Source organism: Pygoscelis adeliae, unplaced genomic scaffold (assembly GCF_000699105.1).
Source record: "Pygoscelis adeliae isolate BGI_AS28 unplaced genomic scaffold, ASM69910v1 Scaffold227, whole genome shotgun sequence".
NCBI classification, from domain to species: domain Eukaryota; kingdom Metazoa; phylum Chordata; class Aves; order Sphenisciformes; family Spheniscidae; genus Pygoscelis; species Pygoscelis adeliae.
Genome location: NW_008825100.1, coordinates 3,064,326 through 3,089,140, shown reverse-complemented (window position 1 = coordinate 3,089,140; position 24,815 = coordinate 3,064,326). Strand labels below are relative to the sequence as shown.

The window sequence follows — 24,815 nt, the reverse complement described above, 5'->3', positions numbered from 1 at the left end:
TCCTTGGCACGAGAGATTCCCATGGTTTGTGGGTAGGGTGGGCTCTGGCGAGTGACTGTCACAGACGCACTGTGGCCCCACTGCAGGGAGGAACTGGTGGTCAGCAAAGCACTTCAGCATCTCCTTAAGGCCCATGGACTTCATGAGTGTGCCAGAGTGCTTTACTCAGTAAAGACTGGCTTGAGCATATGTTTAAGTGCTTCCCCCCTTTGGTGCTAGTCCTTTTTTTTTTTTGGGGGGGGGCGGGGGTGTAAAAACATGAGACTTCAGAAGCATAAAGTTCCTACACTTATTTCAGATATCAAATAAAGGAAGCCTTTGTTTATTCTGTTCATTAAACTTGGTCTAGGAAGGCTTCGAGTAGTGGTGTGAGGTACCAATTTTGGAGCAATCCCGTCAAGAAAACTGTGAAGCAAGGGAGGGGTCACAGTAGAACAGGAATGGTCAGAAGCCCAGAAGACATGGCCAGCTAGGAAAGGTTCAGAGTCAGTTTAGGTTATAGGTAGCTTGGCGGAGAGCAGATCAGTGTTGAAGTACGTCAAATGTCACTGCAGAGGTGAAAGGAATAAACTGATCTTTGTGTCTGCTGTGGCTATTACAAGAGGTAATGGACTTAAATTGAAGTCAGGGTCATTCAGTCATTTGCTAAAAGCAAATTAGCTAAACATCTGGCAGGAGCAGCTTAGGTATGGAGGGAGGACCCTGGCTTTGGGTAGTAGGTGTATTTTGATGGTCTCTGACAACCTGATACTGCATAATTCTGTGATTATAGGCCAGCTAAAGCTGTTACTTTTGTCATTAAAAACGAATCCAATGGTAATAGGCTTTTTGCTAATTATGCTTCATATGATGTATGAACACTAGAATGAATCCAAGTTACTGACTTGTATCAATCACCGCAAGGCTGGGTGGACACAGTGAAATTGTAGCAGAATATCTGAAATGGCTGGGAACGCCCATTTAAAACCTAGGAAATCCTCTGAAAGTTCACGGCAAATGTGAAATCTGGTAGACTGGTGTTTATGAGGGAATTAGTTAATGAATCTGGTTCTCGCTTTATAAAGCAACCGCTGTGTCTTGATCCTATTGCATTTACAGACCCTCAAGTGGTGACATGGAGGATAAGGGAAGGGGGGGAATTTGGTCTAGATAATATAATATGAATTAAGTCAATCTGGTTGTTGGAACTACAAGGAAAATTCAAAGTAAGAGACTTGGCCAGCCAGTATAAATCCTATTTCTGTACTCTTCTCAGGTAGCTTTCCTTTATCCTTTCTCAGGATAGGGGAGAGAAAACAAAGTAGGTTTTTGTGAGTTTCCAGCACATTCTTAGAAAAGGTTGACCTTCAAACGAGGATTTTCTGCTTTAAGATTTATTTCATGCTGGCTCTGAGCACATTTGGTTGGTCTGTGCAGTTTGCTGCAGTCAGGAACCTGGTATTAAATCCTGATGTGGTATTTCAGCTGGAAGAAGAAAATCCTGGTTTTGGAGGGGGAAGGAGGAGGTGTGTGGATTAAGACCCTATTGCTAAAATGATTTAAGCTGTCAATGCCATTAAAGTTAATCATGAAGTGGTATCTCAGCAGCTTACTGGTTGAACGACCTCCGTGTGAATCCCACACCTACAGAAACTCAGAATCAGTCCCATCTTCAAATTTTTGGGTCAGAAATTTTTGGAAGACAATTGGACAGGGCACAGGATAAGTCGTAGGAGCCCTGAGCCTGAAGCTTGGGGTGAAAGGGCTCTGGAGGTGGAATATGGGTTGGGATAGAGGGAAGGAGAGGCTTTTTGGTTCACTTGCTAGTCTGAAAAGTGACTACGCTTTTGTGCCGCTCTTGATATCTGTAAGACAAGGTTAATTCTTAACTTTCATTATACCCTACTGATCAGGTAATTTAACATATTTAAAGCATATAAATGCCATGTGGTGTTTCCTGGGCTCATGAAAATAGGGCATGTGTTACTTTCACATCAGTGTAATGCTGATTTCCCCTTTCCATCCAGTAAGTGCATTTTTGAACTGGGATAACACCAGTGCTTGGTCAGTTAGAGCTTCTGGACATGAGCTGAGATTGTAAATTCATTGCTGGAGTGGAAACCAGAGAGATGAGGGTGGAACTTCTTGTGTCCTAGCTAATGTTTGGATGTGAACTAAGCCATGTACTTGCAGAAGAAGAAAAAAAAAAAAATCTAGTTAGGCTTGTAGCTTAAAATGGAAATACACAAAGAGAGCATGAGTAGTGCGACTGAGAGAATTCCCTTTAGGTATTTCTGTTAGTGGATGAATAAAAAGAAATGGAGACGCTTCCAGAGCAAGGAGGAGGTGACAAGCTGATTGGTGTGTGCTTTCTGTGGACTAGACTCATATTGCTCTGTTCCCCCTTGCACAAAATCAGAAAAACTTCACTGCCTTTTACAGAGATCCCCTTGCTTTACAGCAATATGAATGAAATCAGAATTTGCCCAGAGCTTAGTTGTTTTTACTTTACAATTTTTTTTTAAGAGTTATGTTCCTGCTGTATTATAAGAATCAATAAAATTATGCTCTGTTTTTTCAGGTTCTTGCGGGGATGAACATTTACTCTGCTGAATTTGAAAGGATAAAGGAAGAATACAATGTCCGGGGATATCCTACAATCTGCTATTTTGAGTCAGTTATGTTTTGCTACTACTTTAGAAATTACACACTCAACTGTAATTGCATGTTCGTATCTTCCAGGGAAAGGACTAAACTTTGGTTTGTTGTTTTTACAGGAAAGGAAAGTTCCTGTTCCACTTTGAGAACTATGGTGCTACCGCGGCAGATATAGCAGAATGGCTGAAAAAGTAAGGCATTGAACTTCATGCACTCCACCTTTTATGTACTCTTCATTATTTATAGAATGTAATGGTTTAGGAACAGCCACCTCTCCCTCATTCCCTCTGCTCAGAAGAGCAAACAAAACTACCCTGCTGAGATTGGCTAAACTAGTACAGAGAGGGATTGCCTAATGTTTGGTTTTAAGCATGCATGCCTTGCATTTTACAATTGCATTTCATCTGTAATAGGAGACTGTCTGTAGACCAAAATAAATGCAGATACACAGACCTCAGCTTCATTAAAAATGCCACCTTAGATTTCCAGTGATCTTGTGTGCCTGAACGTTATACCTTGCAAAAGGTCTGACTTTGTTGTTCTATTAAAAATGTATATACCAAGTGCACAGTTCTCATTGGTTCTTCAGCCTTTAGCTGGAGCCTTTAGAGTGTCTTGCAGAGACAAACAGGAGATCAGGGCACCCGGATTGCTAGTCATTTTTACAAAGTCTGTGTTTCCTGTCATGACATGATGTGGTGTTGAAAGCATCTTGTTCTACCTAAAGAGAGCTATTTGCAGTCATAAATATTTTGGGGGCTGAATGAGCCTATGGGACTAGCAGGAGAGAGAGAGACAGATGGAAAAAAGTGTGTGAGTGTGTGTATAGTTGCTCTTCAGCTGGTGCAAATCAGCACATCGTCAGTGAAGCTGATAGCTCTCTCCAGCTGCTCTAGTCTGGTGATGGAGAAATGCCGTTAGCAGTTAGCCCTGGCTCTTGAATGTTATGTCATCTTTGTAACCCTCCCTTGTTTGCTGCAGCCACGGAAATAATCTTGAAATGAAGATAATAAAAGGAAACAAATGCATGGGAAGGAACAGACAGTTGCAAACTATGGTGATAATACGGCTTAGCAAAATTGGCTCAGAATATATGTGTTTTACTGCACCAGTGGGGCTACGCTGGGGACACGCACATGGTGCAGGCAGGCCAGGGTCTTCAGCAGTGGTAGGCTAGGTGCTTCAGGATTGGGAACCCATGAATGAAGTGACAGCAGCGTTCCTATTAGCATCAGGAGGTACAAACACTGCAGGCAAGTACTGCTCAGTGGATCAAAGAGGAGGAATTTAGCCACAGTCTTTAAGCCTTGTTTAGTCCATTAAGCCTTTAGATATGAATGATCAAGGTGGCAACTCCAGCAATGCTGAGGAGATGATGAGCCCTTGGAGCAAGGATATGACTTCATCACCTGCACTTTATTATGCTTTTCAGTTTTGCAAGGATGTGGTTATCTCTTGGCTACCACATGTGAAATGTTAGATGTTTGGGGTGGGTTTTTTTCCCCTGTCTGCCCACATAATATCCAGATAATCCTTGTAATATGCAGTGCCTTTATATCAGCACTGTGACAGCAAGTGAACACACAGCTACTGGAGGCAAAGCAGAACAGCTGCAAGCTCTTTCCAATGATAATCTCTGCTAACAAGCCACTGTGGGCTTTGGCTGATAGTTCAGCAGTCCAGAGCTAAAGACAGCTGTTTGTCCTCACTTAGTGTTGGTGCATGCTTATTAGTTTCCCAAAAGATGATCTGAGCAGTAGCCTTCTTGCCCCTGTTTTGTATAATAAGTACAACTTTTAAGGAAACCACATTGAGAAATTATGCATACTTGAATTTTGCCAGTAATTGATGTTGCAATTAAAACCGTATACGGGGTAAATCTGCTACATGCATAGTATTATATTACTCTGAGGAATCTGCAGTACACATAGTCAAATGGTATGGCAAGGTTTTAGGAAAGCAGAAGAGTGTAATTAGATAGCTGCAGGGTGTATAGACTATATTTCAGAATAGTATAATATTAAAATCGTGTCAGGAAGTCGCTCTGATGTGAGATGTTGATCTGTGGAGCAGGGGCACGGCAGTGCCAGAGTATACATGGCAGCCCATGGCGAGGAAAGCCAGTGCGTTTTTATACTGTGCATGCATGTGCTGTAATCATAGATTCTCGAAAGAGAATCCAGCAGACATTGAGCCATATGAAAGTACCTATTTTTTGTGGACACTAGGTACACACTGCAGAAAAGCAACTGTTTTCTCTTCTCTCTTCCCCTTCTTTGTTTTTTCCCTCTAACTGTTACTGGTAAAATGCTGAAAGCGATTGATCTATGCTAATTTTTTGGGGAGGTCATGATATAACTTAATGAAGGCTAAAATTATTTAAATTACTGAAAGGATGTTTTCCATGTTCTTTCCTCTCAGAACAAGAGCTGCTAGTTTGGAGGGCTCCAACACCTTTTCTTTTACTACTTACTGAAGGTGCTTTTTTCTTATGCTGAAGTGTGCTAATGCATCAGTCTTATGGATACTTAACCTCTCCTATCTTCCTAATAGGCACTGGCTACTATCTTAAGGAGTTTCAGATGTTTTCATGAGGCGATAGAGAGAAACCATCATACAGCCTTACTTCCAACACACAGCATTATTAACATGAGAGATACTATCTTGTACATACCACAATTCTTTTTCTTTTTTCTTTTTTCTTTTTTTCTTTTTTTTTTTTTTTTAAATCTGATACACAGCTGTATCAGCCTGGATGGTAGGCAAGCCAGACAGCTTCTTGCTGCCTTCAATAGCTGCTTAGTTTGTCTTGCTGTTTTTATGGACTCCTCTCGCGCCCTTCCTCAGCACCAGCTACTCAGTCAAATCAAGAACTTGTTCTCTGTTCTTAATTGAATTAGCTCTTGATAACTCTTCCAGATTTCTGTCATCCTATTTTTGGTCTTCAGGCGTTGGATGTGCCTTGTCTCAGTTTTAAATGACATTTTAGATTTTGCTTGTTGCTTCCTCCAGGCCTTGAGGTGCTTCTTACTGACTCCTGTGTAGGTTTATTAGCATGCACAGCATTTTACATTGAGCCATTTGAATAAACATCCTGTGCCCCGCTTTAGTAATTCGTTACTGAAAGAGGTCATGCCAGGCCCTGTTAAACACAATGTTCTCCCAGTGCTTTGTAGCCACTGTGTCCATGTTCATCATGCTCTGCCTACTCAACCCAGCTCTCCTTCCAAATTCATTAAGTGTCATGGTGTTTTCTGGAAAACCTTCACTTTACCATGATACCTACAGATTATTACTCTCTTACAGGCTTGGCAACAAGCAAACTGATTATCTGCTAAGCTTTTAGAGTAAACTCTTGTGGACGGGGACCTGCCTCTTCTTCCTCTCGGCTGCTTGGCTGAGTGCAGCTCCGATCTTTGTTTGTTTCTTGGTTCATTTATCATATAAGCAGCAGCAGAGGTGTGCATCACGGATTTGCATGGGTTGCATAATATTCTTGGATCATACCCATTGCTTACATCAACAGAATTTGCTATCTGAATCTGTGTATCTCTACTTTTTTTTTTTCTCAAACTAGGCTTTCAGCCTAGAAATGAGGAAGGCAGGATAAATGAGTTATCCGTTTGCCATTTCTCGTTCCAGGCAGCTAACACAATAATACATTTTAATCAAAAATAGTAAATCTGCTTTCACTAGAGATGGGGAACATCCAGACCTGTACTTTGCCAAAGAATTTGGGGAATTTTGGGGGCTATTTGGAACTCATTACTACAACTGGCAAGGATAAAATAGCTTCAAAGTCTGGCTCCAAATGTTCGTATGTTTGGGTGTCCTTTATGTGAAAACTGCTTTAATAAATAAAATGTCAATTAGCATAGTTTAGTTCGCATCTGCCAAATTCTCTTTTTAATGTACATTAATAAAAGCCCAGAACAATTGTTTAGTAGGATGACGAGCACTGAACTATTTTCCAGATTTGCCACTGTGTCTTTGAGCAGTCTCTCTGGCTCTGATTCATCAAAGATGGTTAAACTCATGTGCAATCATAGCGAAGTAGGTAGAACATGTCACTTATCTTTTAGGTTAAGCATGCAGTTGAGTAGCTTTGCTGAATTAGGCCTACAAGCCCACTGCTGAGTGAGGACATAATGATGCTTTCCCAGGTCACAGGGTTGTTCAGGGTAAAACCGTGTATTCCTGGGGAAATGGTCTATGTAGCTAGCTCATGGACCCAACACTGCACCTCCTTCTTTCTCTGTCAGCCCTAATCATGCTGTCAGTATTCAAGGTGACTTGGTTAGATTGGTTGTTTCTGCTCGCTACTTTTTTTCTTTCATTTGCAATGGCTCCTGTGAACTACAAAGTGTGAATGCTGTGAGAAAGGGAGCATCCTGCTGAGGAGGGTAAAAGAGTAACAGAAAATGCATCTGCTTTCTATAATGTAATAACCAAGCAGTTGAGTTATCTCCTCGCTCCATCCCCTTCCATTGCTGATCTGCTCTCATGAGCTTCTGGTGGATTTTTTTATTCCTCTGCCAGTTTTATCTGAGTTTCAGTGCTTATGAGTTCTGGGTGGGTACAATTATGGAAGCTGTTCAGTAGGGTTAGTGTGTCATACATATATGGACATCTGCACAAAGTGGTTCCTTGCAGTCCGACTTGCCAAAAATGACTGCTTAGCATCAGAGAGCTGCTTTTCAGCTGTGTCTGTCTGTCTTGTAGCCCACAGGCACCTCAGCCACAGGCTCCGGAGACTCCCTGGGCAGATGAAGAAAATGTAGTTTATCACCTGACTGATGAGGACTTCGACAAGTTTATAAAAGATCATTCATCTGTGCTAGTGATGTTCCATGCACCATGTGAGTGTGTTTTTTTCTATTCTGTACCCTGAGCCAAATGCTTGCTAACAAAACTCACGATGATTTTCTGTGGAGGTTGCGCAGAGCCGTGAACTCAAAGTCCAGGCCTTTATTGTTTGTGATGATTGTTAGATACACAAGGCATGAAATGTTTGTGAAGTTGCTGACTTCAAGTTTTGGATGGAGATGTGCTGCTGGAAGAGACACTTTGTAGGCTGAGTCAAAACATAACTGAAGAGTATAATGATGCTGAAATAGTCTGAGCATTTACCATTTTACAGCATGATTTCCCATTTTCAGCTTGTCTTCTGTGTTGTTTGCTTTCAAAGCAGAGCTGTGGTTGATTGAGCAGCTCAACTTGAGAACGGTGAGCTCCTGAGTCCTTGTTCATGGCTGCTGATGTGTCATTTTGAGCATTTTCACTCCTCTGCTGCAGTTTGTTTCTGGCAATGTAAGGGGCGATGGTCATTATGTGTTGTGCTGAAGCATGCTAAAACTTGATCTAAGTTCAGAAAGTCCCCAGGACTTCTGAAAACTAATGCAGAGCTGGTAGTGATACTACTTACTGTTCGACTGAGAATGCATTGGGATGACTTTTTTCATGACTTGACGTTTTACCTTGAGCAATAAAATGCAGTGGGTTGCCCAGAGGTATTGCCTTCAGAACCACGTCGTCCTCCTGTACGCTGTTGGGTGGAAGAGTGCGTTAACCACTTTGTTCACTTAGGATGTAAGTTGTTTCAGCTACATAGCTGGTTCTACCAATTCTTTGTGTCTGCGATGGAAGGTTCAGGCTCTTTTTCGCTATGTTGGGTGATACACAGCTTCTGTCTCCTCTTGCTGCTGTGTTGGCAGTTGCACTTGGGCAAGGTGTTCATTTTCATGGGCATAGATTCAAAGGTTAGGGCTCTGGAGGCAGGCTGTGTGCTCACAGCTGAACAACGGAGGGTCTTGGCACAGAGGCTGAAATCCTGCTTCCCTTTAAGCCAGCAGGAGTTAGCTCCAAAATGCCTTTTTTGAAGGTCTGCTCATAAGACTCATTTGAAAAACATACCATAATGAATTTCCTTTGCCCGATGAAATGTCTAGGGATTTGATCCACTGAAGCAGGTGACTGGCTGCTGTTTTGTCGCTGTGTTCACTGGATTATTTGTACTAATGAAAGTGGGACCGGAGATTAACGCCTGGTCCGAAAACCAAAACACAAGTAGCAGAACTGATGAAGCCTGGTTTGCTCAGGAGTTATCCTTTGTTACCCAAATCCTTCCTTCCCCCAGATTTCCATGCACCCCGGTGTGCAAGCGACAGCACGGGCTGCTGCTCCTCAGGAGCTGTACGCTCGCTGGTTTGCCTAAACAATGGCTGCCAAATAGAAATGTAACTGCTGAATATCCCTCCTTTCCCTCTCTGTGCACAATGGTTAGGGATAAGTGTCCTCTCTCTCTAGCCCCGGATTTTTGTATATTTACAGAGATTTAGTCGTATTTGAAAGCTTTGCTGTTTTTTGATTTTGTAAATGGGCAAAGGAGTCCAGTCATCTATTTGGGAGGAGGAAGAAGGGGAAGAAATCAGTGGTTGGCCCTGTAAACCTCATTCCTTTAGGAAGCCAGACTAAAAATAGATGAATACACACAACTACAATCAAATTTTATAGTAAATTCAAGTTAGTTATAAATGTGAACAAGGCTCTATTCAGTTTTTAGGTTTTTTTTAATATTTTCTAAAACAGAAATAATACAATTTTAAGGGTAACAATATTGTGTGACCTATTTGGAGAGGAGGGGCACTTCCAGCTAGGTATGTTTTGTACTAAGGGGCATTCTGTGCTAAGGTACAGCAGTACTTTGGCAAATGCTGTTTTAAAAGTAAATCAAATGCCTGAATTGGGCTGTTGCAATCTCCTGATAACATGTTCTAGCTGTTTAGAATTGGGATAAAGAATGTTCCTTGCCAGAACAACTCCATTTTAAATGCAACTTGAATATTTGGGGCATTTTATTTACATTCAGGTGGTGGTGGTATGCCTATGTGCAGAATCCAGCTCGTACACATGTAAAAGATCTGTGTTTGTAAGAATCCTCCCTGAGCAACCTCAGCAGAGCGTAAGGCTTGCAAACTAATTAACAACAGACAGCTATCATAAACAGTTATCTCCATGATTAAAAGATCTTCTCCTAGCACTTCTTAAATGTGCTAATGGAGTCATGTTATGAATATTAAAAGGTAAATTTCTCCAGTAAAAGAAGCGGTAAAAACTGAGGACATCTTACTTCTTTTAACCTTGGTAGCTTAGGATGAGAGAGTTTTTTCTAAAAATTATGTATTAATACAAAAAAATGTTGAAACAGATGTACAAAATAGGCCCAGAACTCAGGATATACTTCTGCGTAACTAAGAATAAGCAAGGGGATTTCAATACTGGCCTGGAATTAGCAAGTACTTAAAACCCTGTGTCACCATGCAGCATACGTGTGACTCGGAGTTTTTCTAGCATACTATCAATCTTGTGTTCATGAGTTGTTGTTCTACTAGAGGGAGGATTATTTCAGTGATGCTTTAATTGCATAGTCAGATGGCCAATGCATTAATAGAGTGTAGTATTAAAAGATGTGTGGGGAATTGGAAGCTTTTTATCCCCTGCCTCAAGTGCTGAAGATACAGCTGAACCAAACACATCCCTGGTTAAATACCTGTGAACTGCAGAATCAGGCACTGTGGTGAATGTGGCCAATTGGGTCTCCATGCTTGTGGCTACTAATGATCATCCCTGAGGACCACACTATAATTATTTACAATCAGTTGCACTTACTAGCCCAATTAAAGGCGTCACAGCATTTTGTGTTAAGTGCAGCCTAGCATAACTAGGTTCAACTAGAGCAGCTACATGTGATTTAAACACATCAGGAAGGTCTGCAGCCTGCAACTTGTACCTCTTTCTATCAGAGACCTTATACCTTTTCTGCAATAATTTAGCACAACCATTAAACAGCAGATGTGCTGCTTCGAGTCATTGCCACCGGCCCCAAGAAACGTGCGTGACTGTGGGTGGGCAGGATGAGTTCATCCTGCTTTCGTCTTGCAGGTTGCTAGGGACACGAAGCAGGATTTTTAGCCTTCTGAAGCTCCTTTGTAAAGCCCTTAAGAGGATGTTCAATAAATCTAAATATTTAGCATAGGTAAACAGTGACCCTAGCCAGAAGTCTGAAGGCATTCTCCCTCACCAGCCATCTGCAAAGGATGCGCAGCGTTGTGCTCCTTATTCAAGCGTTTTGCTGAAATTTCATAATTGCTGGTGTCGAGCATAGTGTTATCCTGGATATGTCCAGACTGGAGTCTTGCAGACATCTGAAGTGTTTTTGCTCTATGTTGCTGTTGTACCCAAAAACTTCAGTTATGAACTGAGATCTCCTGCACTATACAAAAGAACAAATAAATGTCCCTTTCCCACAAAGGATTTGGAATTTTTTCTTGGATTGATCATATTTGCTAACATGAGATGTCACAGTTGTGTTAGCGGGCCTATTTCTGAGTCTGTAACAGAAGATGTGTCGCACCAACCAGAGCAATTTCTGTACCATAACATAAATAAAGGCACCTATGCAGCTTATGATAGTCTTCTGTTAGCAATGAGAATAAAGAGTCCATGTCTGTATGTGCTTCTTGATATCTGTGCCTACAGCTGATAATTTATTTAGATGCCCAAGATGACAGCTGGGTTCTGAATGTCTCTAAATATGGGTTATGCTGCCAGTCAAGTGTTGTTAAATGCTTTAGTGACATGGTAAGTCGCTGGGACTTAAAAAGTTCCTGAGTCACTTAAGCCCAAAAAAGCCCTGTGTGTGTTTTCAGTTTCCCCATCAAACTGTTTGCTGAGTCAAATGCAATTTTAAAAATAATTCTGTCCAAAATATTTGCCAAATTAGTGCAGGTCACAGTCTTTCTGACTTGGTTTTGTCAAAGGAATAAAAACCCCATGAACTTCCCTCTCTACATTTTTTGCAGCATTTTTCTCCAAAGCACATCTCAGTCTTGCACAAAATAAGCCTAACCAAGTCACTGATAAGTCAATTCAAATGCTACTGAAGGGTGTTTAAAGTCTAGGATTAAAATTAAAATCAGTTCAGAAATGGGTTCTAAAAATGTCTGCTTTTCATGCACAGGAGTTACTTTTCATTATGTTTTGTTAACACAAATGACATTGCTAACATTTTAAAGTGTACCTGTTCTGCAGCTCCATGTAGAATAATGTCCTGGCGCCACCACAAGCTGTAGCCTCTGTGGGTACATTCAGCAAGCACAGATCTGAGTAGTCCCTGTTGCTAATGAGTGGTGGTCATCAGTCACCTCTGATGGTTGCTTGGTGTTGCTTTCCCCCCCGCCTCATACCCCACCAGCCATAACAAAGTTCGTGGTCCAGTACTGATGCCAGAGGTAACAGAGGGGAAAAAGGGGCTTTGGCTGTACTGTTAGTGTGAGCGTGCATTTGCTTTTTAAAGGATTAAACTATTAAAATGTTTTTCCTGCAACATTTCTTCCTTGTACATGAGCTTAAATTCATGTTAAACCTGTCTTCTTCCCAGCCCTCTTCATAGGACTTCTTCAGAGACTTTATATAAGCTGTAGTTGGAGGACTTAAGGTTAGAAAAGATGTCAATACCCTTAGTGGGATATTGGAGCCATCGTGGTTTTCCTCCGTTGATAAGGAGGGAAGGCAGGGAAAATGCAGTGTTTTGGGTTTTTTTTTTCCATTCCCCTTCCCCTCCTTAATTTGTTCTTCGAAACTGCTTTGGAGATGCAGCCCTGATACACCTTTTCTTGCTCCCTACTAATGGAAGGGAGGGCAAAAAAAAAATCTTGAGATGGCAAAATGCACTATAGTTTTGAGGTGTTGTTCAAATGTCCGTGAAATTCCTTTCCTGTCCTCAGATATCTTCTCTCCCTTTATAAACCAGCCCGATAAATTACGCAGTTGGTGCTTTCCAAAGCCAACTACTCAGCTTTGCAGATTTTTAATTGCACAGGGAGCTGTTTTATCAATTTAGCTTTGAAAAACAGCTTTTCACACCCTTCCCTCCTTCCCTTCTCCCTCTGGTGCATTAAAACCTAAGGTTTTAAGCCACTTTGTGGACTCATTATTAAGAATGCCAGCCAATTAGCCCAATACAAGATGAAGGCTTCCAGCTTCTAACCAAGCAGCGGACTTGGATCTCTCCCTGCCAGCGCACCATCATTGGTTTCAGTGGGCTTGTTTTTGTTTCTTACTGCTGCATGTGGTGAGATTAGGATGTAGGACTTCATTGCTCACTTTATATTTAAAGTGAAGCAAACCCAAAATGTGCGCACAAAATCAAATCTGTTTTTTTCAAACTGAGTTTTACAACTATAAATAAATAAGTCTCCCTTTCAGACCCCCACTGGTTCCTTATGAAAGCAAGCTACCATCGCAGTGAGCGCTAATTGGTACATCTGTTGGCAGCCTCAACAGAAAGGCCACGAGTTGAAAAGGATGAAGAATTAATTTACTGTGCAGCCTGAAAAAACAGCCTTTCCAGCATAGGTCAGCAGCAGCCTAACGCTGGCAGCCTGTGATAAATAAATAAAATCTTAAGTTTTTCCATGCTAATTCATGATTCAATCAAGGATTTATTTTTTTTTTTAAATGTAAAACAATGCAGTTGCACCAGTTAACTGGCGGTTAAAGGCTTGAGGGTTATCCAAACAACAAGCAGCACTGAATGTGGAATGGAGGGAAATATCCTTTAATTTTTATTTGTCCTTGTCATATCTGACATTTGTGATTTTTAAAATAAAATGTTGGCTGTGTTCAGTGGCTACATAGAAAGCTTTTGGTATCTGCCTTCAGATGTACAGCCTGTAGGATAAAGACAAAAAGTAGGTAGCTAGGAAGCTGTTCTTGTTAGACCCGAGCTAGGAACCCCCTTAATTTATTTGATATCGTCTAGTGGTAGCTCTCTGTAAGAAGCTTCTGCTTGTCTCTATTGATGGTATCAGTTTAGTTCAGGTGGAAAATACTCTCTCATCACCAAAGATCTGCCTTCGGGCCTCAGCCTTGGCACCAGCCAAATTGGGTCTTTCGAAGAACCATAGAATTGTTAAGGTTGGAAAAGACCTCTAAGACCATCGAATCCAACCATCAACCCAACACCACCATGCCCACTAAACCATGTCCCTAAGCACCTCATCTACACGTCTTTTAAGTACTTCCAGGGATGGTGACTCAACCACTTCCCTGGGCAGCCTGTTCCAATGTTTAACTACTCTTTCAGTAAAGAAATTTTTCCTCACGTCCAATTTAAACCTCCCCTGGCGCAACTTGAGGCCGTTTCCTCTCGTCCTATCACCAGTTACTTGGGAGAAGAGACCGACACCCACCTCGCTACAACCTCCTTTCAGGTAGTTGTAGAGAGTGATAAGGTCTCCCCTCAGCCTCCTTTTCTCCAGGCTAAACAACCCCAGCTCCCTCAGCCGCTCCTCATAAGCCTCCTCATAAGTAATAGCATCTACTCCTCATAAGTAATAGCATCTACTCCAGTATTCCTCCACGTCTGCACTCTGCCGTTGTTTCCAGTTGTATAATGTTGATCAGTCCTTGGTCGAAGATAACTCTGTGAGAAGATCTTATTGAATGGCAGAAGTTGCAGAGAAGAGCTGTGTTTTCAAAGTGCACATTAGCCGTGTGAAATGGCAGGGAGTTGGAAGCCGAAAGCTTGGCAGGATGTAGCCCTCAGTCAAGGGTTTGCTTTAGAGTTTCCTGAAAGGTCTTTATAAGCTTTGACAATCGAACCTCACGAATGAACTCTGCTTTTTAAATTGGACTTTCCGTATGGGCAATACTTTAGAAACAGTTGTGCCTGTTATTCTGTGATGCTGTAGTCAGAGAAGAAAACAAAGGCAAGCAGTTCTGTGCTGCCTTTCGTAACATAGGCAGCCTGAAAGGATTACTGGAAGTTTGTAGTGTGTAAGGCAGGTTGTGTATTTGGAAGCTTGGCAGATGCCATATCCACATAATATAGCTGTGTATATTAGTCCATGGGACGATATGCAAGGAGACATGCATGTGTCAAGGTGCTTGTTGTGGGCTCGATCCTGTTCCTACTAGACCCCACAAAAATGTTCTCCTTGCTCTTAAAGTAATTAGAGAAAGTTTTGAACAAGGCAAACTTTCTGGACCATTATGTAGGTCATAGGCAGTACCTAGCTCTGTTGAGTTTCTTGGTGAAGCAGCGCAGATGTCAGGATGGGCTCTTGCAATGCCTTGGTCACTGAAAGATTGAATTGTTGTGCAAGGGCGCTTGGATGGTGAATGTTGCTGTTTAAGAGTCTAGATAGATAGGTGAAGAGAAGAGATCTGCTTCAGTTTTAGCATCACGTTTCCTGACTCTTTATATCCCTTAGGTGCCTAAATTTAGTGTTGCCTTAATGCTTTTTTAATGGAATGTATAATAAAATGCTTCCCTGGGCAAGTGTAAATTGTGCCAACTTTCTGTTCATTGTGTGTATGTACTTTTTAGCTGTACGTTAATGGCAGGCTCCTGGAACAGATCTATTCTTCATATAAACCAGTTAGAAACAGGTAAATTCTTGGCTCCTGAATCTGCTTCCACTGAAGTGAGCATGTTCTGACTGTTGATTTCAGAGAGGAGAGGACTGGGACACTCAGACTAGGTTCATCAATACTTAAAAGCATGTAAGCCTACAACAGGATGTTGCTTGATATTACATATATTTGAATATTACCAAAAATCATGGGGAGTGTAAACAGTTCAGTGCAATGACCTGCCTCATTAAACTAATTACAGCAATGATTTTCAGTAGAGATTTAATCACACATTAAAACAGGAGTTCTTGAAAATCATAGAATCATGGAATCATTAAGGTTGGAAAAGACCTCTTAAGATCATCAAGTCCAACCGTTGACCCAACACCACCATGCCCACTAAACCATGTCCCTAAGCGCCTCATCTACCCGTCTTTTAAATATTTCCAGGGATGGTGACTCAACCACTTCCCTGGGCAGCCTGTTCCAATGTTTAACCACTCTTTCAGTAAAGAAATTTTTCCTCACGTCCAATCTAAACCGCCCCTGGCGCAACTTGAGGCCATTTCCTCTCGTCCTATCGCCAGTTACTTGGGAGAAGAGACCGACACCCACCTCACTACAGCCTCCTTTCAGGTAGCTGTAGAGAGTGATAAGGTCTCCCCTGAGCCTCCTTTTCCCCAGGCTAAACAACCCCAGCTCCCTCAGCCGCTCCTCATAAGACTTGTTCTCCAGACCCCTCACCAGCCTCATTGCCCAATCATTGCCAAATGCAGCAAACCAGGAAAATGAAGAACCTGACATGAATTTTTCCTTTAATGACCATCCCACTTATGTTTCTTGAGGGTTTAAAAATAAAAATCAATATGGGTTTTTAGTGGTACTTAATAGGAATGTGGAAAGTATAAAAATCCTAATAACTAGCTTGTGCAGTAAAACTCAATAGGATACCTAATGAAAAGGGTGAGGACAGTAATGATGGAGTCCATTGTCTCTTTTGTGTTGGTCTTTTGATACTAAAGCACACAGTCTGTATAAGATTGTCTTTTTGAAGCAGTTTGTGCTCTTTGAGCAGGGTAAAGTCATAAAAAAGGATGATCCAGTGATAAAAGCGATAGCCTTATCCTGGAGATGTAAAAGTTTAGTACCTTGCCTTGCTTTGATTTGTACAATCATGACCCAAATCGCTAAATATTTGTCTCAGTTTCCAATCTGTGAAGTGGAGATAACATTTCACCTTGCGTGGGCATTTTCTGTAGCGAGCCATGTCCAGGGTTTGAGATGCTCCAGTATTGCAAGAACTGGGGTAGGGAAGGCATATCATAACCGAGCATTGCAAAGACCTGATTAACACAAAGGAAGTAGGATGATGACTTTGGCATTCCCTGGTTTGTGGCAGGCAATCAGGCTTTTGGCCACCAAGTTTAGGAAACCCCATCTGCCACCAGGTGAGCACACAGCTCAGACAAGATTATTGCAGCTAGAGCTGATGGCTGGCAGCCTGGTTACAGCCTGCTCTGGGACTTGAAGGGAGGAGCCTTGGCTTGCTCTGGTTCAGCTTCATAACAGAAAGAGTAGCAAAACCAGACTTTTGGGGCGTTTGTGGCTACTTTGCTTTTGGGCTGGATCTCGACTTGCTCTGTGCCATGGTGCTGTTCTGGGGGCATGGCGTGTACTTTGAACAACTTACTTGCTAGTAGTTGTGGGTATCGAGAGCAATATGCAGGACAGTAGTAAAGGAGGAAAGAAAGGAGCTGAACTGTAGATATTTGGGGTTTGTGAAGTTTGGGCCATTTGTTCAAAATGCATTGCTGTATGCTTGCCTCCAATAGGGAGCAATTAGCTTCTCTATTAAAGAAGACATTTGCGAAGGCTATTCCAATCAGAAAAAAACCTTCCTGTGAATGTGTGGCAGGTGGTGTGAAGGGAACATTAGTTTCTTTGGGGATTTACTGCCTCATTTCTCACATTACTATTGCCTTCCCTCTCTCCTAAAAAGTCCTTACTGACTAACTGAGACTACTGCAAACAAGTAGTTAGGGCTGCCGGAGAGCCAAGCGGCAGCTGAGAGGTGACAGCTGAGGGGAGACTTGCCCCATTCTCCCCTTCTCTGGGTATCTGTTGTAGATTAGTTATTCAGAGTGGTCTTTTAAAGGACTTCTGTAACTTTAGCTGGCCTTTTTTGTCCAATGAAAGTCCTCATCTGACTGTCTTCCTGCAAGCTTGACGCTGATGTGCGTATAAGCCCTCGTGGTAAGTTCTGATGGAATGAAGCATAACTTATTTTTATAGATTTACTTCACTTGCCTCTAGTGATGGGTTAACAGTAGGAATTAGCTTTAAGAATTAAGCACCAGGTTTATTTCTTCTGAAATAAATTAATTTCCTTGCCTGGATAACCTTAATATACGGTACAGGGCTCTCATTTGGAAAGTGCCTTACAGTATCTCTGCTACTTGAGTCATTACCAGTAGAGTTTTCATTATCAAGTTTATCTTCCTAAATACTTTATGGCTTCAATTTTTATTATCCTGTGGAAGGTAGAGTAGAGCACTTACTTTAAAGGGCAAATAATGAACAGAGAAACCTACAGTGAAAGATTGCTTGCCTGCCTGTCTGCTCCTTGTGCCCTTTCAGATGGTGAGTCGGCAAGTGATGCTGTCTTTGAGTTGTTAATAAATGAATCGATTGCTTTGATACTGAGATATTGTGCTGATGGTGGAGGTGTGTCTTCTGGGGTCTTTACTGCTTGTGCTTAGCAAGTATCCCAGCACGCTTCTCCTAAGTAGATGAATGCGTCTTAGCTGGTAACCACTTTTGCTCTGATTTTGGACAAAAAGTGTGCATTCTGCATAGTATCCCTTCCTGATACTTGACTTTTGTAGGTATCTTCACAGTAATAGCTAATGTCACCATTGCTTTCAACACCCCTGCTCTATAAGCTTAAGTGCTTTGGGATGTACCTTTCTTAGGAAGATCTCTTTGCATTGCATCCATTTTGCTGATGTTTTATACGAATTGCATCATAGGAAATGATTTGCTTGCTATGCTGTTTTCCTGAGCTGGACATTCAAAGCTATTTCATCTAACCTCTCTTCTGTGGCATTTTCATTGCTAAATCCAAATTATGAAGTCTTCCATAGTGGGGTAAGAGTGTGAGAGAAAGCAGTGCAACTTCTCTTCCCTCCGCAAGGTGAAATTTTGTTTATCATCTGACAGTGTAGAAGGGGGGAATCTTTTTTGGATGTGGAATAATTATGGTTTAATTGAGAAGGAAACCTTCTGGTGGTATTTTTCATAAACTCTCAACAATTTCACCTTAAGGCATCCATGCTGTTGTCCCTGTCTTTCACATTTCAATAGGGGAAGATTAATTTTCAACACCTACTCAGGGCCATGTTCCGCCAAGCTGGTGTAGGAAGTGTAATTCATATCTCCCGATGCCAGCTGATCCACCTTCCTTCACTTCTTTTCCCATCCAAGAGGGGTGGTAGGAGGCACCATCGTCTCCCAACACTGATTTCTACCAGTTGCACCATATAGTTTTGTCTAAGAGGGTGTATACATGCGGTGTAATCTACAATAGCTGGAAGCTGAAGCCAAATTTGGAATGGAAATAAGGAACTATGTGATTTTTGTTGTTAGTTTATTTTAAATAAAGATGGTGATTAGCTTAAAGATCTTCCCTGAACGCGTGCTGGAGTCTGTGCCATTGCAGGTAGGGGTATATTTTTCAAAAGCTAATTTCAGGAGTCCATCTCAGCCAGGGCTCCCTGTAGGGTTAAAAACAGAGAGAGTGCACTCTGAGGGCAAGACAGAGCAGAAATCTCTCTCCCTGCTTAACTCTCAGGGACCCCTGGGAGGTAGCAGCCTGTGGCTGAGGTTAGCCTTGGAGGATATTCACCCTTTCCCCTGAGCCTTTACGTCAAAAGAAGATATGCTCCAGTGTGACCAGAAATGAAGGCAGAAGCATGTGTTATGCAGGAGGTCGTCAGAGCTGTCATCTTTTAAATCCTGTGGAGGCAGCCTGCAGGACCCGCTCGGTGTTCCTCCCGCTCTGTGCTGAGCCTTCCTCTGCCGAGGTCTGTTGCTGGCTGAAGGTAGCCCTTTTGCTAGAGCTGTGAATACGGCAGACGGGGTTCCTGGAGGATATGTTTGCTTAAGCTGTTTTCTCAGTTTGCTCTGATTTATCTTATGTAATGCAGTGGTCTGACTGTCTTTTAAAAAAATAAATAATCTGAACTAGTACTGTAACTGTCTAAAGCTGTTAATGAATCTTCTTCTGCTGAGTAGTTTCAATGATGCTGGAGGGGAAACAGTTATGCCAGCATAGAAAAGATGATCAAGAATTGGATTTCAAATGCTTTCACCTCTGCAACCAAGGTGATCAAGTAGGGAGGTGAGGCTTGGCTCGCTCAGTGTGCATCCCCCTGTGCCAGGCAGGTGTCAGGTAGTTCATGTGGTGTTGGCCTGTTCCTGTGGCCTGATCAGGAGTTTGTTCATGTCCATCTGAATCGTTTGGTGGTGACCCATGCTGTGCTACTCTGTTTTTCTCAGTGCCCTGAGGCGTTCCCCCAGGGACATCTGTGCCTGCTGTGTGTGCTCTGCAGCACATGCATAAGGTCCTCCCGAGAGAGACAGTGGCTGGGATGGGGTCACTACTGCCTCAGCAAGTCATATGGATAGGAGAAGGGGTGACCAATTTGTAGTCATTTGGTGCCCCATCTTCATACTGCGGAGCTGCTGGAAGCAGGCAGGGGCTTTCTTCTGTGTGCACATGCTGGGATTGGATTTGCACAGATCATTGCACGCACAGATTGACTGCACTGTGAGTTTGTGGCAATGCCAGTGAGATGGTGATAATGGTGGAGACGAGATGCTGTACTGCTCTCCTGTCACTGGGATGAACTGTGCAGCCCACGCAGCCAAGGCGTTAGGCTGCAACCGCATAAATGTAGCATGACTGCAATATAATCCAAACTGCTGAAGTATTTTCCTTCTAATTCTATATTTCTAATTCCTCAGAGTCTTTTCCAGGCTGACCTTTCACAGGCTTTGTCTTTTGTAAAGCCATGAAGCTGTTTGCTTGTCACTGATCCCTAAGCAATGTAATACTTGGTCAAATCAAACCTACCTTTAAAAGTACAGTAGTGAGGTGGGGGGTCTGAATTTGTGTATGCGTGCACACATTTCTAGCTGTTGAAAATTTGAGTTCTATATCATGTTAAAGATGTTGAAGCTGCTCCTTCTGATCTTATAAGAAAGCATCAAGCCTTGAAACATCTTTGTCTTTAGGTATCTGGAATTTTACCTGGGTGGGCAGTGCTGCTGGTGAGAAGGAGATGGACGGTTTGGTGGGAGTAAATACCCGGAGGGAAAAGGATGCATAAATTTCTTGAGCTCCTGATCCTTCATAAGGTGATTTTTTTTTTTTTTAAAGAAACGTGGAGATCTGGGCATGGCCTGATGGCTATGACTGTTACGACTATTAAGTGAACATGCAACCAACACGGTTGCAAATTTGTACCTGTGATTACAGGGAGAAACAGCTGCTTTTGTCATCCTCCCTCCCTGCCAAATTTGTGGATGATTTCCCATCAGATGTCTGCAATGCAGACGGCTAAATTATGCAAGGGAATCTGCAGCTGTTGTAGTTTATGCTCCTACACTGGTGAAAGAACTGTAAGTTGCCTCGTGTCAATCCATGGAGCTACTCTTTTACATAATGCATAAGAAATCTTTGCATGTTAAAGACTTCCATGGCAGAAGAGAATACATTTGTGTTCTCGCGTAGGTGATAAGAGGGCTGGGACTTGTGTGTATCCTTGCCCTGACTGCAAGGATTATGTCTCCCTGCCATGTACATACTCTTGTGCTTTATATATACAAAGTTAACAACAGGGCACGCATAAAGGCTGGCTATTCTGCTGTGTTGAGAGGTCACTGCTCCTCTGGGATTAGGAACGGAGAAACCAAAAGTGTATCCCCAGGTATTAAATGTTTAAAGAGCAAAGGTGCATCTGAATTTTTTGAGATTTTTTTTTTTCTTTTCTTGAAGTTGTCTGTAAATCTTCCATGAGCGTAGTCTGAGCTGCCAGTGACCCACTTGCTGAAAGCAGGACATACTTTGTGCTCCAAATTTGTTTTCTCATCAGGCTAATGGAGGTATTTTTGGTATGCAGCTATAGATGGATGTAGAGCTGGCATGATACAATAAATAGCTGGTACGTGATAACAGTACTCAAGCAGTCTGTCGATGGCAGAAATGTGATGATTCTTTAAAAATCTTTATTTGCAATTTAATTTATCTCTAGGGTTCTTCATGTCAGAAATTCCTTGTCCACAACCGCCCGGGTGTTGGCTTTTATCTCTGCTTGTCACGTACATTTCAGATCCTTGGACAATGTTGTCTTGAAATGAGAGGACGTGACCAAAAGCATGGTGTTTGTTTGTGTAGCCATAATAACCTGAAAGAAGCAAACAGTGAATGACAGAGAGAAACAGAGATTTATGTTCTGGGGACAGCACTAAGGCAGCATATGCAGGAGCTTAGCTGGAGCTGCTTGACTGGTTTTCTGCCTGTCTTCTTCAGGCAAAACTTGGTTTTAACAGCAGAAGTGTTTGCATTAGTTCACTTCTGAAAATGTTTGGAGCAACTGTGCTCTGTATTGTGAGTCTTTGCCATGGTGCCAAACAGGCTGCTGTAAACAAATATAGATATGTACTTGGAAAAAAAAGTTGCTTGGTACATTTGTTAATGTGTAATTTGTTAATGTGTTAATCTTCCCTTTGTCCATGTGCTGCTCGCCCTTGCATGTTAGTATCGCTCTGTCCACACTTGGCCTTTGCCTCTGCACTTGAGTATGGTCGCACTCTGGGAAGGACGAAGTGCTGAGCGAGTGTTGTCCCTCTGCCTTGCAGTGGGATTCTGGAGGAAGGTGACTTCTCTGCACTGGGGCAGTTTGGTGACCTGTGATTGCTGTCGTTCTGGGGGTGCAGCTGAGTTAAGCTGTGTGACAGCAACTGCGCTGAAGGAAGGAGCTGTTTATCTGCCTGGCTGCGCAGTGCAAATGAGAAGATTGATTATAAATAAACGGGGAAAACTGAATCCTTGCTTCATTTAGACATCTTTTTTTAAAACGTTTAGCAAGGGCCTGTCCTGTACTAGATGTCCTAGCACTGATTTCTGTAAGCTTTGACTTTTCTCCTGTCTTGTAACACTCCTCATTTACACTTACTCCGTGTGCTCTTTTCCTTTGAGCACCTTGGCCCTTGTAGCCTGGGGCTCTTTTTGCACAAGAGGAGCAAGATGAGGTGTTGGGAGGTCAAACGAGTTGTCTAGAACTGTTCAGCAGAGCCAGGCACTGAACCCTGACTGGTTTCTGCTGCCAGATGGAGAGTAACTCTGACTTGCACCTCCAAGGGAGCTACTTGTCTTCTGCGAGAAAAGACCGAGGCTGTGTGAGTCCTTTTGTGCAGACACCTACAAGTCCCTTGGGTGTTTCCACCAGTCATGACCCAGAGGGGCTCAGAGGATGTCAGTTCTTGGAGTAGGCTGCGGGGCATCCTTGTGTTGACTGCAACCTTTCTCTTCTCACCTGGAATTGAACGAGTCGCTTCCCTTGCTTAGTCTTTTAGTTTTAATGTCAGTATACACTTGACACGACAGTGCATCTTCTAAGAGCACGTCTATCACAGGTGCCCACTACAGACCTGCGGGCTTTCCTTCCACTCTCCCAGCAGACCTTACACAGCACATTGGAGTACCTGGGCTAAGGGCCTGTAGGGTTGTTGTTATTTTCCCATTCATTTTATGAACAGAAAAAGTCTAAAACTGGAGGAACTTAGCCCAGAGAGTTACAGCTGCTGCTGAACAACCTAATGTAGCAATCAAAGGAGAGGCAGTGACCTTGGAATTAATTTAAATTACTTCTTCATTGGCCTTGAGAATTTAATGGCAATCCTCACAGGATTATTGAAAGATAGGATAAATAATCATAGGGGAGATTAATTGATTTGCAGTGTGTAGGTCTGACTTCTAATTCATATCTCCCCTTTTCTGCAATGGTAGGTGGAAGCAGGCTGTAGCACGCAATAGCAAAATTCTTATAAAGATGGCCAGAGAAGCATCATTTATCATGGGAGAAGCTCTTAAGATTCATTGTCCCTCTTTCGGATTCAGTTTAATGTGGTGGCTTTTTTTTCAGGCTGGCATATCGTGCTGTCCTCTGTCAGGGATGGAACAAGCATTGCATGATAAAGATTTAAGGACTTCAGTTTGCATTTAAGTGCCTTTAAAGACCTGATCCTGCTTCCCCCTTATTTTAAGCATGAGTGAGTTAGCTTTGTGGCAGTCAGTAGTGCCGTGTCTGTGTGATGTTCATGAAAGAACCCGGAACAATGAGATTTCATAGTCTGGATATCTTTCTCCAGAATATTACTTACATGAATTTCAGATGCTTTAGATTGGTGTGGTTTTTTTTTTATTTCCTGGGCAAAGTATGCCTAGCTTGTTTGTTTGTTTTTTCTCTGCATAGGTTTGTGAAAACTCGGGTTGTTCGATGCTTTTGTTTGATCAGATCTAATATTAATGATTGTGGAATACAGTGTATATTGTGTGGATACCATATCTCAGGACACGCTGTGTGAAGCCCACCAGGTGAAGTTACCCTGCAAAAAAATATTTTTTGTACAAATTTGAGCTAGCTAATTCAGAGAGGTTCCCAGGTATCTGAGCTGGGACTCGAGATGCCCTTTGCTTAGAAGTGAGGAAGAGCACAAAATGAATAAAGTTCCCTGCTCCTAAAAGGAGAAATAAATCAACTCGGGCAGGCGTCAAAGGGAACTGTCAGCCCCTTCCACAAAGCCATATGCCTGCAAGTTTTCTGTGGGTGGCAAATAAATCAGTTTGCCAGCCTCTTTCATGCTCTTAACCAAGACAAGTAGTGCTGAGACAGTAACTCTTCCTCAGCCTTTTCCATTCACCTCTGAAGATGTCATGTCAGGTTCCCAGCTTGGTGGCACATGCTTCCGCCACCATGTAAAACCAAAGCAAAGCTTCCTCCTCCAGCTGAGATCCCCTTGTTCTGCTGCTCCTAGCACATTAAAGCATTGTTTTTTGCTCAAAAGAAGGATGTGGGGCTTTTTAATGCTGTGGTCGCTATGCAGATGACTAAGCGATATGGACCTTAGCTGGTGTTTGAGCTGGAGTTTGGTCTGGGATCAACCGTTTGGGTATTTGCTGTAGTTCTCAGGTGGGATTTGCAGTCTTTATTCAAATGTATCCACCCTGTTATATAAACATGCCCTGAAAGCACTTCATGGTGTGCTGCGGTGGTTGGAGCTCTGCTGAAGTCCCTGTTTGCTGTGGTGAAGTTACACCTGGATGTCCTATTGCTTGTTGGCTGTGAACACTCTTTGACTTGTGCTGTGTAGAACATGGTTGTCTGGTTGAGTTCAGGCTTAGCTTTGCATCTGCTGGCTTCGGCAGTCATCCCATTAGTGTTCATCCCATTAGATTCAGAGTCCTTGGTTTATTTTCTTTTAGACAGTGGTGTAAAAATAGCCCCAACCCTGTTGCCCATACACCTCAGAAACAGCTTTGCTGAAGCTGCATTGAAACAGATTTCTAGCCATATTTTCTGATACTACTTTCAAAAGCTCAGCAAAGTCTGGGCTTTCAAGTGCCTGTTCCAGCAATAACGGCTGAAGAAAGAAAAGCTGACTGCTGCTCAAACAAGAGGCAAGAGTGCAGCGAGGGC

General features: G+C 42.5%; 1 protein-coding gene across 1 annotated transcript in view; it reads left to right on the top strand.

The window, feature by feature from the left end:
* PDIA5 (protein disulfide isomerase family A, member 5) overlaps window positions 1-24,815 on the top strand; it is a 95,833-nt gene that overhangs the window by 36,944 nt on the left and 34,074 nt on the right. The window contains exons 9-11 of the mRNA XM_009327175.1: window positions 2,561-2,652; window positions 2,757-2,828; window positions 7,360-7,496. Coding sequence (XP_009325450.1) covers window positions 2,561-2,652; window positions 2,757-2,828; window positions 7,360-7,496 — 301 coding nt within the window. The remainder of the gene's footprint in view (window positions 1-2,560; window positions 2,653-2,756; window positions 2,829-7,359; window positions 7,497-24,815) is intronic.